The following is a 17,211-nucleotide window of genomic DNA, read 5'->3' as shown; positions in this document are numbered from 1 at the left end:
GTCCGGAACATTTTTTCGGTTCATGATAGATGGCGCTTGAATCAACGGAATTTAATTTGCTTTTCGCTCACGACTTATCGGAGTGTTCGTTGGAATCCGATTAAAAAAAGCTTCATTCTCACGTGCTGTTGGAGATGGAGAAAAACGCCAAATTTTTGTTTGCCTGCGCTTTTGGCTTCGACGCACGGGGAAATGGAGTAACTTGAAGAAACGACTAGTTTCACTCATTTCGATTTGTTTTGGTATTAACAGTGCATGCATGTGCCGAACTTCCATCAGGCGCACTTCTCAGTTGTGTTCGGCCGTTTGAGATGCAAATTCATGAGTGCATCGAGGTTGCAAGACCATCATTTTGAGCACTTACTTTGAAAACTAACTGCAAAAAGTTTTTGTTTGCATTAATTTTAAAGCAGATATCGTCGAACGTCCCGATAAGCTATAAGCGAAAGGAAAATTGAATTTTTCCGACCAAAGCGCCGTCTACCGTGAGTCGAAAAAAAACGTTCCAGGCAAAGTTTGCGATTTTTTTGCCGTGGAATGCGAATCTGTAATATAAAAAGTTGGGGATCTCTTTTAAGTATTTAAAATTACCCCCCATCCTCCCCGCAAAGAGGGGCACTAATTTTAGCATCGACGTGTTTCCCCCACTGCGATAATTAACCTTTCATAATGGGTATTTTTCCCGTAGAGCACTTATTATTCGAGATATTGAGGTGTCTCGAGTTAAGTGTGACACCCTGCATATTTATGACATCACCCCGTGGTTTATCCGACCGTCAGCTTTGACACCTCTTCTCCACGAGATGGCGCCACTGCAAACTTCGCAGTCCGCTGAGGGGAGATATCGACGAAGTGGGACAAACCGGTTTTTTTCTTTTGTAACTTTGTAGTTAAGCAGCTAATTTGAAATGCAACGCCTCTGCGGTTTTGAGGATTGCACTGAAAGTTTCCGGAAATTAACGCGCGTTAATGTCAACCGCACACGGGACGAAACAAGTTCGTTAAAAATTCGACGATCTTCGGGAATTATACTTAAAAAAATTAATCGTAACAATGGGCTGAATTGACCGGCTGCGTCTTTGTTTGCCAATTTTCCACAATTTGACGCACATCTATGACACTGGTCCGTGGTAGTAAACAGTGGCGGAACGAGTTTGTGCAGCAAGAAATTCGTGTGCCCGCGAGATGCTAAGAATTCTTTGGTAATAAAAAAGTTTACTGCCACACCGCTGTTTCCTCAGTCTAAATTTCTAGCGTGAAGTAGGATTTCTCAACACGTTGCCTTGAAAAATGTTACAAATCAGTTTCTAATAATCGACCATTTTGTGTTGCTCGCCACTGTTTTGCCTGGGAATAAAAATTTACAGCTTGACTTCGTTCTATGCACACCGACTCCAATGGCCTGTCACGACAGACAGTGGCGGAACGAGTTCGATTAATATAATAATAATAGTAATGCAACGCTGTTTTCAGTTCTCGGCCAGTTCCTGTCCACGCCGCTGATCTTTCGTGAGATAAAATCGACAATTTTCCTAAGTTTTACAGACGCAATACCTAATACAATCTAGAATTTCAAAGTATGTTTTACGACTTTACGACTTACGAACGAAATTAACTTGAAGAATATCCATCATCTGTACTCAACTGCGACTGAATTAAAATAAATTAAAACAGGTCTAAGACGACTGGGAGACGACGCAAAGTTGTATTTTGTAGTTAATTAAATCCCGACTAGTTTTAATGAAAGCAGTCAATTTGGCCAAAATCCCAAAACTTATTCTCGATCTTGAGGCGGATCCCTAATTAAGTCTCCGGCCATTCAATTCGTCCAAATGAATCCTAAGTTCTACGTGCGAATCACTGCTGAAATATGATAATAAATCTCGGGTCTTTTTGCCGACATTAAGCCGGCTTCACGACTCACGAGACCGTTAACTTTTTTCATTAATTTCCGTCCACAAAAGTGCAAAACACTCTCTTGTCCGGGAAACGCTATTGATGGAACTATCAAGTCAGGCAAGATGCAAAAACAAAGACTGAAATATAACTTTATCTTTTTCTATTGTTCTTCCGGACGTTAAAACCTTAAGAGGATTTACGCTTCGAGATATCTGGGATAGGACAATCCGTTTAAACATCATGCAAAATATATTGCACTTTATGCTCTCTTACGCGACTCTACGCGATCTCCTCGCATAAGGAAAGTTTTGTGCGACTATTTTTGAGAGCTAAACCCACTGCGCCGCGTCACCGGCAGTGGCGCAGCCTATCGCGTTGCAACGCTAAAATTCGAGGTCCGTTTGGCAAACGTACACGCAAATGTGCAGGTTTTAAGGGTGATCCTACCCAAGTGCAATCTGAAACTTGATTTGGGAAAGGGCGGCAACGTTGCCACATTCTTTGGTTCTCGTCAAACGCCGCGTTCTGTCACACGTGAAAAACAGTTTTGTTTTGTTTTTTTTTTTTTGCTTCTTTCGGGCTTTCACTGGAAATTGCGTTCAAAATTGATGTCAGAAAGTGGCTGCCGTCATTTCTTTCTCTGTCAAACACGGGGACGTATCTAAAACGAATTCTCACCAGGTTGGGTTTAAAGGGAGATTCCAGCTGCCTCGCCTCCAACGCTGCCCAGTCTATCGGTTTGAAAAAAGGATGATCCTGTATGTCTCCGTGAGGCGAGAATCGATTCCCAAGTCTTTTGTTTGCGTCTTTTTCCAGGAACTGTAATAAAATTTAACATGACAATTGAGCGGAAATGGAGCAAATTTGACACTTACCTGTAATAAAACAGAGCCGGCCTCCGCACTCAGGAACCGGGGAATGACCGGTTTTTCGTTGCAAATTGACCAAAACAGCTCGTCCTCGTCGCCACCGCTGAACGGAGACTGCCCCAGCAGCATTTCGTACAAGAGCACCCCGAATGACCACCAGTCCACACACTGGTTGTAGTGCTGTCCTTTAATTATCTGCGTGGACGCAAAAACAAAAAGAAAAAAAAAACGTTAAAAGAGATTAATTTTTCAAATCGTAAATATCCATACTTCGGGGGCCATGTAATCGGGAGTACCACAGAACGTGTCGGCCATGCGATCCAGGAAAATCTGCAGTTTGCACATGCCGAAATCAGCTATCCGCACGTGGCCGTCGAAATCCAGGAGAATGTTGTCCAGTTTCAGGTCTCTGGAACGTCCCAGAATCGATGAAAAAACTTACTGCCAGGCGGAACTGGTATGCATCCAAAGGAATTAATTTGTTTTGGAATGAACTCGGATTAATTTTTTATTCGATCGGATTGACTGGAAACTGATTGCGAATTATGGAAAGAGCAAACATTATGGAAAAATTGAATGCCGGAGCCAATGGGAGTGGCGTTCATGCTGCGTACGACTATTAATTATCTTAATAAATCACGGCCCCCAAATTTCGCCTTACTAAAGTAACTTTTAACATAACTAAAATAATCAAAAGCCGCGTTTATTTAGCATATTCCACCTCCACATGCAATAATTATTATCTTCTCATTAATTTTGTAGCATATTTGGCAAATAAATATAAATCCCTGCCGCGCTCTGGCTGGTTACACGTCCAATTAGGGCAGATAGAGGCGAATTATTTAGCTAATCCTATCGCTTTATTATTTTGGCACTGAGTGAGGTTTTTAGCCAGTTTATTCGTTAAAATTAATCGCCTCTCGATGACAATATTGCGTTCACATAAATGAGTAATGGCCGCAGAAAACAATCAACCGACTAATTACGATTCGGCCTACGGTTTCTGGACTAAAGGGCGAAGGAGCCGCTCTCCATTTCTCTAGCTGCCAATGTGAGAACGACGTCACCGTAATTATTAGCACACAAATGTTGTTTTACCGACCAAACCGTGCCGATGCAATCAATTCGCCACCCCGTTTGACCGAATCGGCAAAAAAAATGACGACGCTCCGCATTAGGAAATGCCGTGACATAATCATTGTTTTCTCGACTAAATGGCGAAAGCACTCCGTATAAAATCTATAAGCTCGTGTAAATTTATGCCAGCCAGTCTCGAAAATGGAAATGCACTAGATAGTTTGTTCCTGCAAGCGGGATAGTTTATGGCCTTTCGGGTAAACGAAATAAATCTGAGGTTTTTGACGGGAAAATGTATTGTTTGGGCGCAACTTTACACCGAGACAGATAGGAAATTTAAGGGAGGAAGACAGCTCAGTTTAGCAGCCGGAAAACTGCTCTCTTTGAGATGACGAGCGTCAACACGTCCTACTCGTCAATACAACCCTCCAAATTTGATATCATTAATACAAATAAAAGGCATTAAAATCAAAGGCATTAAAATTGAAAGAGGCAGCGTTCCCACCTCAAGTTGAAAATCGAGTTTCCGAATTACAGAGAACTCTCGAAGCTACTTCCAGCAAGTTTCGAAATATTTATCTCTACCGTTCGAGGCAAACAAAACAAACATTAATATAGTGATAACTCAATTATCTTTTAGTCCCTCGAGTTATTGTCAACATCAGAAACTTCTTGCTAATTGACATACTGTAACGCCCCTAATTCACGTCTTCAGCTACGCGGAAAACTATACGTTTTAAACTCTAAGCATCCGATACGGCCGTTTCGGAGTTTTACGAGGCACGGCGAATGCAAAGTTCAATGAAATCTTATATTCCAACTGCTTTTATTGGCCTTGTTTACCGTGGCTTCATCGTAAAACAAGTATGCAAATGGCCGTTGCAAGTTGCGGTAAAAGTCCCGTTGTCTGTGCGGATTCTTAGGCGGGGAATTCGTCAAATTGCTGCGTGCATGCACGGAACTTACCTATAAACAATCCCTTTATTGTGCAGGAATTTCAGGCCCGACACTATTTCCGCCCCATAAAACCTCGCTCTTGCTTCGGAGAACCGCCTCTCAGCTTGAATGTGGAACATCAGGTCTCCGCCATTTAAATACTCCATGACGAAGAAGAGATGTGACTAAAATGACAATAAACGTTTATAAATTATGTAGTAATGGACGCCGAAGCTCTGACCGTCCTTGATCTCTCGACGTTCTGGCGGATGCGCGACCATTTAGCTGACGATTAAAAATCGTTTTATCAAAGAATTGCGCAATAATTGATAACAGTTTAGTACGCGTCGGGGCCCGTGTTTCCCCGGATAAAATTCCACTTTTCCCTTAAAAAGCCACAAATGTGTGGGTTGGTGGTGGGCGTCGCAATCGGCTCTGATTGTGAAAAGTTAAAAGTTTGTGAATTCCTAGCCAACATCGGGACGCATAATGCGTAGCGATGTGCAACCTATCTAAAACGTATTTATTGCTAACTCATTTTCTCAACAAACAGAACTTTTTATAAAGAATGACTTTTTGTCGTAAAATAAATAGTAAAGATTATTTTCTTCTTGCGCATTCCATCCGCGAACACACCGTATATCTTATTTAACAAAAAAAAAAAGATAATTGATAAGTTTATTGAAGAAAGTACCAAAGCATGACTAATGGTCGGTGTGACCTCCTCTGCCTTCCAATAACACATTGACGCGTCTGCGCATTGGAACAATCAAGCGGTGGATAATCTCTTGTGGAATATTTTCCATTCCCCTACCGCCGCTACTACTAACTCATCTGCAGTCTGAGGTGGACCGATACCGTTGTGAATGGCTCCGACAACGACTCCCCACGTGTTTTCAATAGGATTCATATCGGGCGAGTTTGCTGGCCAGTTCAATCCGCTGATGTGTCCCGCTTCAGGTCTATCCCGAACCCTTTCTGCGCGACGTGGTCGGGCGTTGTCATCCATTAACAAAAAATCCCCCCTCCCCATGTCGTTACGTATGGGGTAGGTAATGGGTGTAATAACTTGTTCGATGTAATTTTGACTGGTAACATTCTGTGGTATGCGGATTAACGGGGCGAGGCTGTTAAACGTGATTTCCCCCAAAACATTGCGGTACCCTCTACTCGATAGGGAGCAACTTCACGGGGAAAATTAATTAGCTGTTGACCACCTGGTTCTCTCCAGACCCTTTGTCGACGGTCATCACTCACCAATCCAATTCTGATTTGATCCGTAAATAACGCGGGCCTCCGCTGGCGCAAAAGCGAACCCCCGTGCTCTCGCGCCCACTGGAGAAGGGCAGCACGATGTCTTGCAAGTAGGGCGGGGGCCCGTAATGGTCTTCTGACACGTAAATTCTATTATGGAATCGTCTTCGAACTGTGGGTGTCAATATAAGACGGCGAAATGTACCCTGAAAATTGTGTCTGAAAGCTGAAGCTGTGCAGTGTCTGCGGGGATATTGGACCAAATAACGATCCTCCCTCTCGCCGGACACTCGAGGACGTCCACGACGTAGTCGGTTTTCCACTGTATCAAATTTTGGATATCCGTGTACTATTCGCACCAAAGATAATCGAGGCGGGGTGTCCAAGATCTCCGATGCCCGACGATTAAAGTGCCCTGCGTCATGTGAAGCAGTAATTCTTGCTCGATTAAATGCAGGAATTTCACGACCTGCCATTATAAGTGAACAAAAATTTGAAGGAGTACACTAATCACTTGGTCAAATTCGCTGTTAGTGTCAATGTCTGCAAAAGCATTGACGATAACGTAAAAATTCGTCATCGACGTAATTTATTTATTTATTTATTTTAATTTTTTGCTCCCTAAATACGTGTAATTTTTCAGACAATAAGAAAAACAACTGGGTTTAATCGAATCGTTTTATACAGGGCTATTCGCGCTCTACGGCAGGGAACGTTGCAACCAAATTACGAAGCTTTCGAAAAGTTTTACGTTCGGGCTACATGGAGGTCTACTATGTATATACTTTTAAAAATTATTTTCATTTTATACAAAATATTTTTAAAAATCTAAAAGGATTAAAAAATTTTTTTTAATGGAACCCCCTGTATATTACGACATTTTTCGATTGTCCGATAAAAAAAACTGCCTCTCTTAATAAGGTTTAGAACCCTGAAAACTCAAAGTTTTTTAAATAATTTAAATTTTTTCAATACTTTATACCCCGATCGCAATAAGTTTTCCATCTTGTACAGGGTGGCTAAATATTAAAACTAATCAAAAAAGAACTTTAAGTGGCTATGACTCGATTGGGTCAAATACAATGTGCCATATTTTTTAACTGTCCAGGAAATGTCCAAAGTCATTTTTTAAAACTACTGCTAACTCTGGACGACATTTGCGGGATAACAGTTCCCAACGTGTCTTGTATGCGCGTTTTCACATCGTATGGAGTTGTCGGAGGAATATTGCAGACAATTCGTTTTATGTATCCCCGCATAAAGAAATCTAGCGGAGTTAAGTCCGGGAATCTGAGAGGCCGATAGTATGTGATTTTCAACTTTTAATTAAAAAACGCCAGATGGCGTGAAGAGCAAATATTTTATGTGTTTTGTAAAAAAACGGAGACATTTGTGGATACCCTATTGCCATTCGATAGGTTACTAAAAATCACATTTCCTGGACAGTTAAAAAATATGGCATTGTATTTGACCCAATCGAGTTATAGCCACTTAAAGTTCTTATTTGATTAGTTTTAGTGTTTGAACACCCTGTAGGAGATGGCAGTCTCACTATGATTGGGACATAAAATATGATCTTTTGTTACCCTTCACGGTAAATTACACTGACATAACCTAAACACTTCCTATTTAAAATATAGAAATTGCGTTAAATTTGAATGAAATTCGGACTATTTAAAAAACCTTAAATTTTGGTTATCCTAAACACAATTAAAACAGGCAGTTATTTTGATCATAGAATCAAAAAATGCTAACACATACAGGGGGTTCCATAAAAAAAACTTTCGTTCTTTTAGGGCTTCTGGGACACCCTGCACAATATGAAAATTATTTTTTTAAGTGACCATAATAAACGCCTCTACAGCCCAAAAGTGAAACTTTTTGAAAGCCTCGTATTCCCAGTACTTCCCACTATAGTATTTCGTGCGATACAGCTTGAATGTGTACAAGGTGTCCCATAAGTGTTTTATTGTACCGCAAGAGGTGATAGTACGTTGGAAAATAATGTAGTTCCCCTTATAAATTATATTCCTATAATGCTTTATTAGGAAGATATATGGTTTTATTTAAAACTCATATGTTCATTGATATCTTCAAAACCGCATGAGATACGTAAACAAAATTTAGCACGTTCTGACGGTCAATGTGGACGTATTTGTTTATGCAAAATGGTTATTTCCAAATTCCATCAACGGCATGCGGACGGCCGCGTCCCCGCATATTTTCAAAGAAAAAATTGGTACACCACTGGTTTTTCTCAAAATAAAAATTTCCTTTGGAAGTTTCACTACGTTTGGAAGAAAAGTGCCCTCCTGCCTCTTTTTCATCCCACTCATCATTTGCAAGTGAAAAAACAAAAACAGTCTACATTCATGATATTTTGTAGATGGTTTTAACAGCACTGAATGTGCTCCAAGTATTGTTTGTTTGCCGTAAAATTGCACAGATTGTTCGAATCGAAGGCCGTTTTGGACAAGACATAATTGAGCCCGCCTGTTCATCGATGCCCCAATACGGTGAAACGTTCCAGGTGTGTTTTGGATTTGTGTGCAAGCGGCCATCGCCCTTGCCAGCAACTCCTCTTCACATTTAATTTATTTTTACCGACAAAGAACGCGTCCCATGAAAAAGAGTCAATTTCCTTCTAAATGACATGGAATTTCCAAAAGTAACTTTTATTAAAAAACAGTGGCGTACCATTTAGTTTCTTTAAATATGCGGTTGGATGCGTGCGTCCACGCCCTCCTGGTGGAATTAAAAATAGGCCTTTTTGCATAAACAAATGTGCGCGTATATTAACTCTCAAAATATGCTGAATTTTATTTACACATCTCATGAAGATATCAATAAACACATGAATCGTTAACAAAACTTAACACCCGATATCTCCCCAATAAAGCATTATTAGAATATAGTTCATACGGTGGGGGGGGGGGGGGGGGATAATTTTTTTAATTTATATTTCAACCTCCTGAGACATAAGGAAACGCTTGTGGAACACTCTGTATAGGGGGTCCGAGACTTTTGACGTTGCATGTGTTATATTTCAATATTTGTCGACGCATTAAGGGGCGTTTTTCAGGTTCGCACAAGTTTAGCGCTCTACAATTGAGAACGTCGACGGTGGTTTGTTGTTGAAATGTGAAAACGGCAACTAAATGTGATAATATCAAATCTGGCTGTCCTCAACGTAAAAAAAATCTATAAATTACACTAATTTCCCATTTGTGTATCGTGCTTCGATGATTAAAAACGGAATTTCAGTTAAAAGTTGCTTTACCAAACGGAACTAATTTTTGGCTCGGACCCAAAACGATACCGAGATACCTTCCAATTCCCATAAGCCCCGGATTCCCACGCGCGCATGCTGGTACCACCTTCAAAGTCGGATCAAAAATTGCGGTAAATGAGATATTTCTGTTCGAAATTCACCTACTTAAAACATTAGTAAATGTCTAAATTCCACACATTTGTACACCTAAAGTCTGGAGGCTTACTTATCACGATTTAAAAATAGAAAAATCTAGTAATGACTTATGAGCTGTTTTGCTCCTACTCTTGCCGTAACCTCGAGGGTAGGCAACACACTATACTGGATCAGTATCGTGGGTCGGGACGGAGGCTGAAGGAAAAATCTCAATAACGGGTGATCGTTAAAAAACAGGGAACGGGCGGGGGCCGTAAATGCAGGGCGTGATTCAGAATTTTATCATTTACCGTCAAGCATAGCAAACGAATTGATCTCGAACTTAATTCTCACATTTCGACGGCTAACTGGGACCGTTCCAATGGACACCCTTCACCGACGCACCTCACAAGGGCTTCCTACGGGTGATCTAGTTAATTCAAATTTAGCCCGTCATTAAAGCTCATGGAGATTCTCAGTGTTCAGCGTGCACGTATCGAGCTGCTTCGACACCTAACACGTATCATGGATTTCCTCCTATGTTCAGAGAATCGAAGCAAGAAGATATGACTACTATATATATATATATATATTTCTTTTCGCTGTGAATGCCTCAAATCAGCGAGAGAAAGAGAGACGGAAATCCGACAAAAGGTTAAGCCACAATGGCTCACACATTCGGGCGTATGTGCACCGTGCACCACAGAACTATTTTGATTTATTTCGCTTTTGTTATGATCATATCATTTTTCAAATTGCCATTTGATCTTCAATCGGTTTACGATTCCGTTAACAAAACTTGCCGGATGTTCTGACTTCAATATCGTCGAGAGAAATCGACTTTTTCCATCGTCTGCATGGAGATTTCTCAACTTTAATGCTGTTCGCAGGAAAAAGCCGTGAAAACTACTGACTTGTGAAAATGTTCGGAGCGTTCGCTTTATTGTCTCTTCTTGCACCTCGAACTTTCAACTTATCCGAAAACTCCTAAAAAGAGGGGAAATTATAATTTATGTTCCCGGTTATAAAGTCACGGCAGATTAGCTGATTTATGGCATATTTGCTGCGCCGAGTTCTTACTTACTTCAATGCGAATATATGGGATTTCAATGGAAAGACAACGCGCCCCGGAGGCCGATACGACGATAAAAGCTCATCCCTCCGCCCTGATGTATAAAAATCGGGTTTCACAAGGGCCAAAGTTAATTTCATATATTTTGCTGCATGTCTAATAGCAGACCGTCATCGGCCTGAACGCTGGAGTCGACTTTAGGCTGATATTCGACGCAGTCAAAAATGGCCTAGTTAATTAAACGGGACGTAAATAGGTCGTTTTTAATAGGTAATTTCGAATTAGGCCGTGTGAACTTGTTACAGGAGGTTGCACGAAACGTGAAATTAGATTAGCGACAAACTCGATTTTATGCAGAGATTGTTGAATTTCATCGACACGAACGATTTTAATTCGCTTTTTACGGCGTAATATCGACTGAAAATTAATCGGATGTGAATATCGACGAATTTCCAGCCCCAAGTGAGTCGAATTGGTCTCAATATGGCGTTCGTAATATGTCAAAAAAAAAAAAAGAAGAAAAAAAAGCTTGGCCGCCATTTTGTCGCAATCGACGCCATGGCTAATTCAAATTCGAAATATTCTTAACGGGTCATGTGTCAACTCTCGTTGATTTTAAATCAAATGTAATTTATCTCCGTCGTCCCTCGGCAGTCAATTCGAGCTTTGTTCGCATACAGTGCAGGTACAATTTCCTCCTTCGAGATGATAATCATATCTAGAACAGGCGTCTCAACTGCGCCATCTAAATGAGATTTGCTCCGTCGCACACATCACTAAAACTAGAGCCGAGGCAACCGGAACACGTCAAAACCGATAGAGCAATCCGGGAGAACCTCAAAACTGTCTATTGCATTGCGGGGAATATTAACGTCACTCCAAAGCTAAATAATAACAACCCAATGGCGCAATGTATAAATAGCTCGGGCAATTTGTCAATTCAGTTATTAAGGTTTCGTGACACTCGAAATTCCACGGCAGCGATGCGTAAATGGGCTGACGTAGGGACGGGATCAAAATTTTATTTATTGGACGAATATCGAGTTTGTTCTGCGGACAAGGCAACAAAAATGGCCAAAGAACTATGCAGGAACGATCCTAGGGGAGGATACGGGCGAGGTCGCACGTTGAATTAAATAATCTGGACGAAATGGCGAAGTAGATTTCTGTGGACAGTTAAAAGAGTTGGGAACTTTTTTTAAAAAGTGTTTAGATCAATAACGTCATGAAAAATACTTGAGTTGTCCACAAAATGACTATCAAATCTGAAGTCGATTCTTTAGTTACGTTTTTGGGCCACATTTACCTTAAATTCTAAATTGCAGTAATAGCCATAAGTATGGCTACTTTAAATATCCCTGTAAATCTGCCTTCTACACAGTTTCCGGGTTATTTAAGTACTGCTACTACTTAAGAATGTACACTCTTAAAATATACACATTAAAGTTAGGCCTGAATGATTCGTGCATAGCGATAACAAGAAAAGAAAATTTGAATGCAGTTCAAAGCATGAAAACCTATAAATTCTAATTAGATAACGAGTGAAACATAACATTTAGTTCAAGTTTTATTTAACATTTGGTGGCATATCCGTTTCCATGTATTTTTTCTTTATGAATTTGTCTTCCGAGGTGTTCCCGAAGATGTTCGATCGGGTTAAGATCGGGGCTCTGGGACGGCCGTTCCGTTTTCGGGACACAATTTTCTTAAAATCAATTTTTAACAAGCTTCGATGCGTGCTCTAGGTCATCGTCTTGTTGAAAGCCGTACCACAAAGGCATTTTCCCCTCAGCAAACGGAGGCGTATGGTTTTCTAAGATATCTTTGTAGATGAATCGATCCATAGTCACTTCTATTTTAATTATTGCCCCAACTCTAGATGCTTAAAAACATCCCCAAGCCGTGACGCATCTACCGCCAAGTTTTACAGGGGGCAATTCATACTTGGGGTTAAATCTTGCATTCTTGACACGTCTTGGGTATGGGACACCATCCCTGCCAAATAACTGCCATTTACTCTCGTCACTCCACAAGACGGTATTCCACTTTTTTGCGATCAGTTGATACGCTGCGAAGGAAATGTCTTCCGATCTTTTTCGAAAATGAATGATTTTTTGACAGGAACCCTACCAAATAAACCTCCAGCTACCAAGATACTCCGCACCGTTCGATTCGAAACCACAATATTGTGTTTTTCAGCAGGATGTCCCGAAATATCCATCGAAGTCCATATGGGTTTCTTTCCGACATTCTTTTTCTCTTAATCTCGCAGTACTTTTCGGACACTTTTTACACCTGCCGGACCTTGGAAAATTGTCTACTGTACCACCTTCACCAAAAAGGTTTTAATATTTTTGATATTGTTCCTCTGAAGACTTTTAAAGCACTAGAAACGTCCCGCCGCTTGTGTCCATTCCTGGACAACTCAACTACGCGTCGCTTTAATCCTTGAGACAAATGACGCTTTGGCGTTGTTACTGCTATCGAACTCTACTGTATTACATACAAATTCTATAAATTTAACTTAGTTGCGTTTTTTATCAATAAATACAAAAATTTCCATGCTTTCGTCCGCAGTATATTTGTGTGTTTATTTCTATTCGAAATCAAATTCCAAAAAGTACCAACATACCAAGGAGGACGATAAAGTAGAATATATTATATATTTCAAATTTCAAATTATACCCGTCGATTAAAAAAAAAGCGATTTTTAAAAATTTAAATACTTATGACCGCTACTGTGAGGGCATCTAGATGACGACACTTACGCCACGTCAGAGACGGCAATTAAAAGCGCATCCGCCATTTCGACGTTGCATTTAGGAACAAATCAAACGGTTTCTAGGATTTGGGGCGCAAAAACTATTAGAAAATCACTCAGTCCTGTTCCGCAATAGTGGTGAATCAACGTCCTAAAAACGTAATGAGTTCTTACCTCTGTTTGAAAGGTGCAGAGTAAATGACACAAATAGGGATGTTTCGTGCCCAAAGCCAGCACTTTTCGCTCGATAAGGGTGCATTCAACGTCATCGTCTTCTAGCACCACGTCTTTTTTCAGACACTTAATGGCGTAGTAGTATTCAGTGCCTTTCAGTTCGGCCAGCAGAACCTAAAAAGCAATTAAAACTCTCCTGAAATTTCATCAAGATCTCGGTCAATAGTTCCCGAGAAAAAAGCGATTTTTTACATTTTTACCTGTACCAATTTTAAGATTATTAAATCGAATCCTACGCAAACATGTCCCGCCTAACTAGAGAGCCATAGAGCGATTCGTTACCTTTCCGAAACTGCCCTTTCCTAGCACCTTCAAAAAGTTAAAGTCGTCCACACAGTATTTCCTAAATCGGGGGATGGTCGTGGCCGGGGGAGTGATTCTGCCACTTTTTTGGAAACTCTGATACGTACTGCTCTGGCACACCTCTTCGGGCAGGTCGTTGAAGTCAAGGGCGAAGGCCGGGTTGGTGGCCGGATTTAGAGTGTTTCCAGGAGAATCTCGACTGTCTACTGAACCTGAAAATGGAGGTTTTTTTTTATTCGGCATTCAAGGAAATGCTCTGTTTAACCGCCAACACGGTTTAGGCAAAACTTTACTTCCTGGTTATTTATGGCCTGCTACTTGGCACTATTTCAACGTCGCTAATGCACTAAATTATATTCAATTTTTCAAAATAGTATTCGTGTCACGATAAAAATATGCGCGTTATAGCATCATACCTCCAAAAAAAAAAAAAAAAAAAAACAAAATAGGTTGGTCCGATTCGTCAACGTCCGCACCCGCATTTAGCCGTAGAACACCAATCAAATGGCTTGCCTGACGGACTGCAACGAACTCCCCCAAAAACGATCGCTTATAGCTTAAGACGATTAAAATCAACTAATTTACAATGGGGATTCGGGCACCGACGATTGAAATATTTCTCAAAACATTTGCTGAACGAGCGTCCAATTTACGGCCCAAGAAACTACCGAGAGAAACAAAAGAGAGAATCCGTGATAAATGATATTCGGAAACTTCCGAAAGTTCCGCTCTTTGGCGTATTTAATACCGAATTTCAGCGAAGAAATTTATGAATAAGTCTCAAATGATTTATCTCTCAGCTCAGAAAGTGCGTAATTAAACGAGTACTTAATCAGGATTTTTAGTTTACCGGCGTGGAAAAATTTATTTTCCATAAGTAATATCTCTGCAACTAGGGATGTAACGGGAAAGGAATGGAAAAGTGTTTTTGATCGTGCGCTAATGGATAGCCCGGAAAGGTATAAACTCTGTCCAACTCTCAACATGAACTCGCCCTGACCGTTCGACGCAACTCTACAGGGTGTCCCACTTTTGTTGCAATCGCGGGACATCTCGGCTATTAGAAAAGATGGAGAGATGCGACTTTCGCGAGCCTGTGTCCCATTTTTAGTGAAACCATTGATGACGTCAGCAGACTTAACCCAGTCATCTTGGTTTGTGCACCACAGGGCGTTTTTGAGAATATTGCATTTTGGGCTCCCTCTATAGCTTAAATATGCGTCAAGTTCTTGACAACGTAAAAACAGTGTCAGATGGAGATTTTTGCGTGGAATCCAATGGCGTAGTCAGATTTCATTTATAATTCATAGTTTTTGACATTTGGGCCAAACTTGTGCTTTCTTAAATGGGATGCCCTGTATATTTTTACTAATTCTGATTATTATTCTATTATTATTCATTACGCAGCTCAAAAAAACTGTATTTTCCTCTTGCTAGAAATCATGTTCTAAAAAGTAAAACTGTGTGTTAAGCCTTTCGTACTGCATACTGTCAATTAGATTTCAACTGTTTATATGAATGTTAACGATTATAATTGTCGCTAATTACTTTGTGTTAAATATGGCCGCCTCTGACAACTATTCTAGCGGAAAGCGTCAATTTCTGACGTTATTTGAAATAACCATATCGGATTTTGCATTTTTGAAATTGGGAAAATTAAGGGAGTTGGAACAGCTAAAATTATACAGGGTGTCCCGTTAAAAAAAATGTAAGTTTAGTTCACATCAAGAGAGCTATGGATTATAAATAAAATCTGAGTACGCCACTGGATTCTACGTAAAAATCCCTATCTGACACAGGTTTGACACTTTCAATAACTTGGTTCGTACTCGAGCTATAGGGGGAGCCCAAAATGCAATATTTTCAAAAACGCCCTGTAGTGAACAAACTAAGATGACTGGGTTAAGTCTGCTAACGTCATCAATAGTTTCACGAAAAAGAGACACAGGCTCGCGAAAGTCGCATCCCTCCATCTTTGCTAATAACCGCGATTGCAACAAAAGTGGCACACACTATATATATTGACGACGCCTTAAACAAGGAAATTATCGTCTTTGGGGCTTTTCCTTGGGATGCCAAAGACTTTTGATACGTTAAGCCATAACTTAATTTTGGGGAAATTGCCGATTGTTGATATAGATGGAGTTCTATCAGATGCAAGGCATGTAACGTTGAGTACACCTCAAGGATTAAGTCTTTCTCCCACTCCATTACTAAATGGCTTAGCATCACAAGGAAAATCAATATTATGCGTGGATGACAGCAATTTAATCATAACAGCTTCGAACACCATGGAAATTCTAACAAAAGCAAACACAGCCGTCGATTTAATGTCGGATTGGTGCGAAGAGAATGGAGTCAATCTGAGCACAAGAGAATCACAGGAGATTCAATTTGTAAGTAAGAACAAATTTATTGTACTACAGTCGGCCTGCAAAAACACTAGAAAAGGCATAGAATACGCTGAAACGGCCGAATCGAGGGCACGTACACTATCGCTCACGTGGGGAACGCCTAATTAGAAATTCAAAATAAACAAATTTCCAAAAAATATTTTTTTTTAGATTTGATAAAACACATATTTCTCGTTTGTCCACATATCGCAAAGGTAAAAACATATTTTCAATAAATTTTGTTTATGTCCTTTTTCCAGACTGTTTTGTCACGTAGAGCAGCCAATTTGTTTACTTATAATATTATTGCGTGATATCGACTTTATTTACTGAAAATATTTCAAGATGCCAAGAGGAGTTCATCTATCATGTCAGTCAAAAAAAAAAAAGAAAAAAAAAAAACTTGGAAAATTTTTGAGGTAGTGGAAGGCAGTGTAAAATCGCACCGGATTTAAATTTGAATAAATCAATATCAGGGGTGATTTCTGACTTAACACGTAGAGGAACCGAAGACGAGCTCCCGAGGTGTGGCCGAAGACGAAAAACTGATCGAGTGATGGACACAAGAATGAAAATGTCCACCCAGGATCCGTTCAGGGGTACAAGTGGCGTACATCGAGAGTTACGCGTTTCAGCACGAGTGAGTACCACGTAAACGATGATCAAAAAACGCTGGTTTATGTGGATGAAAACCAGCAAAGAAACCTTTCATCTCAAAGAAAAATAGAAAGACTGGATTAGGTTTTGCCAGAGAGCATGCGAACTGGTCATACGAAAATTGGAAAACTGTCCTTTTATCAGATGAAAATCGATTTAAACTGTTCGAATCAGACGAAATTCGTTGGGTCAGAAGACCAATTAATGAACGGTTTAATCCGAAATATACTAAATTGACGATTGAACGTGGAGGAGTTACAGGTAGTTGAGGGATGCCTCAGAGGATTTGACATCGATCCATTAGCGAAAATTATGCATCGATATGTTCACAAAAATATTCTAGAAACTCA

At 40.3% G+C, this 17,211-nt stretch overlaps 1 protein-coding gene across 7 annotated transcripts in view; it reads right to left on the bottom strand.

Annotated features, from left to right (window-relative positions):
- The window catches only part of Pkcdelta (Protein kinase C delta), a 50,330-nt gene that overhangs the window by 3,159 nt on the left and 29,960 nt on the right, over nt 1–17,211 (bottom strand). For all 7 annotated transcript variants that reach the window (XM_066293352.1, XM_066293351.1, XM_066293350.1 and 4 more), the window contains 6 exons: nt 13,791–14,023; nt 13,449–13,622; nt 4,812–4,966; nt 3,039–3,177; nt 2,775–2,963; nt 2,578–2,718 (listed from right to left, as the gene is read on the bottom strand). In XM_066293352.1, the coding sequence (XP_066149449.1) occupies nt 2,578–2,718; nt 2,775–2,963; nt 3,039–3,177; nt 4,812–4,966; nt 13,449–13,622; nt 13,791–14,023 (1,031 nt within the window). The remainder of the gene's footprint in view (nt 1–2,577; nt 2,719–2,774; nt 2,964–3,038; nt 3,178–4,811; nt 4,967–13,448; nt 13,623–13,790; nt 14,024–17,211) is intronic.

Source organism: Euwallacea fornicatus, chromosome 19 (genome assembly GCF_040115645.1).
Source record: "Euwallacea fornicatus isolate EFF26 chromosome 19, ASM4011564v1, whole genome shotgun sequence".
Taxonomy (NCBI): domain Eukaryota; kingdom Metazoa; phylum Arthropoda; class Insecta; order Coleoptera; family Curculionidae; genus Euwallacea; species Euwallacea fornicatus.
The sequence above is the reverse complement of the archived record's forward strand: the minus strand, read 5'-3'. Positions and strand labels throughout refer to the sequence as shown.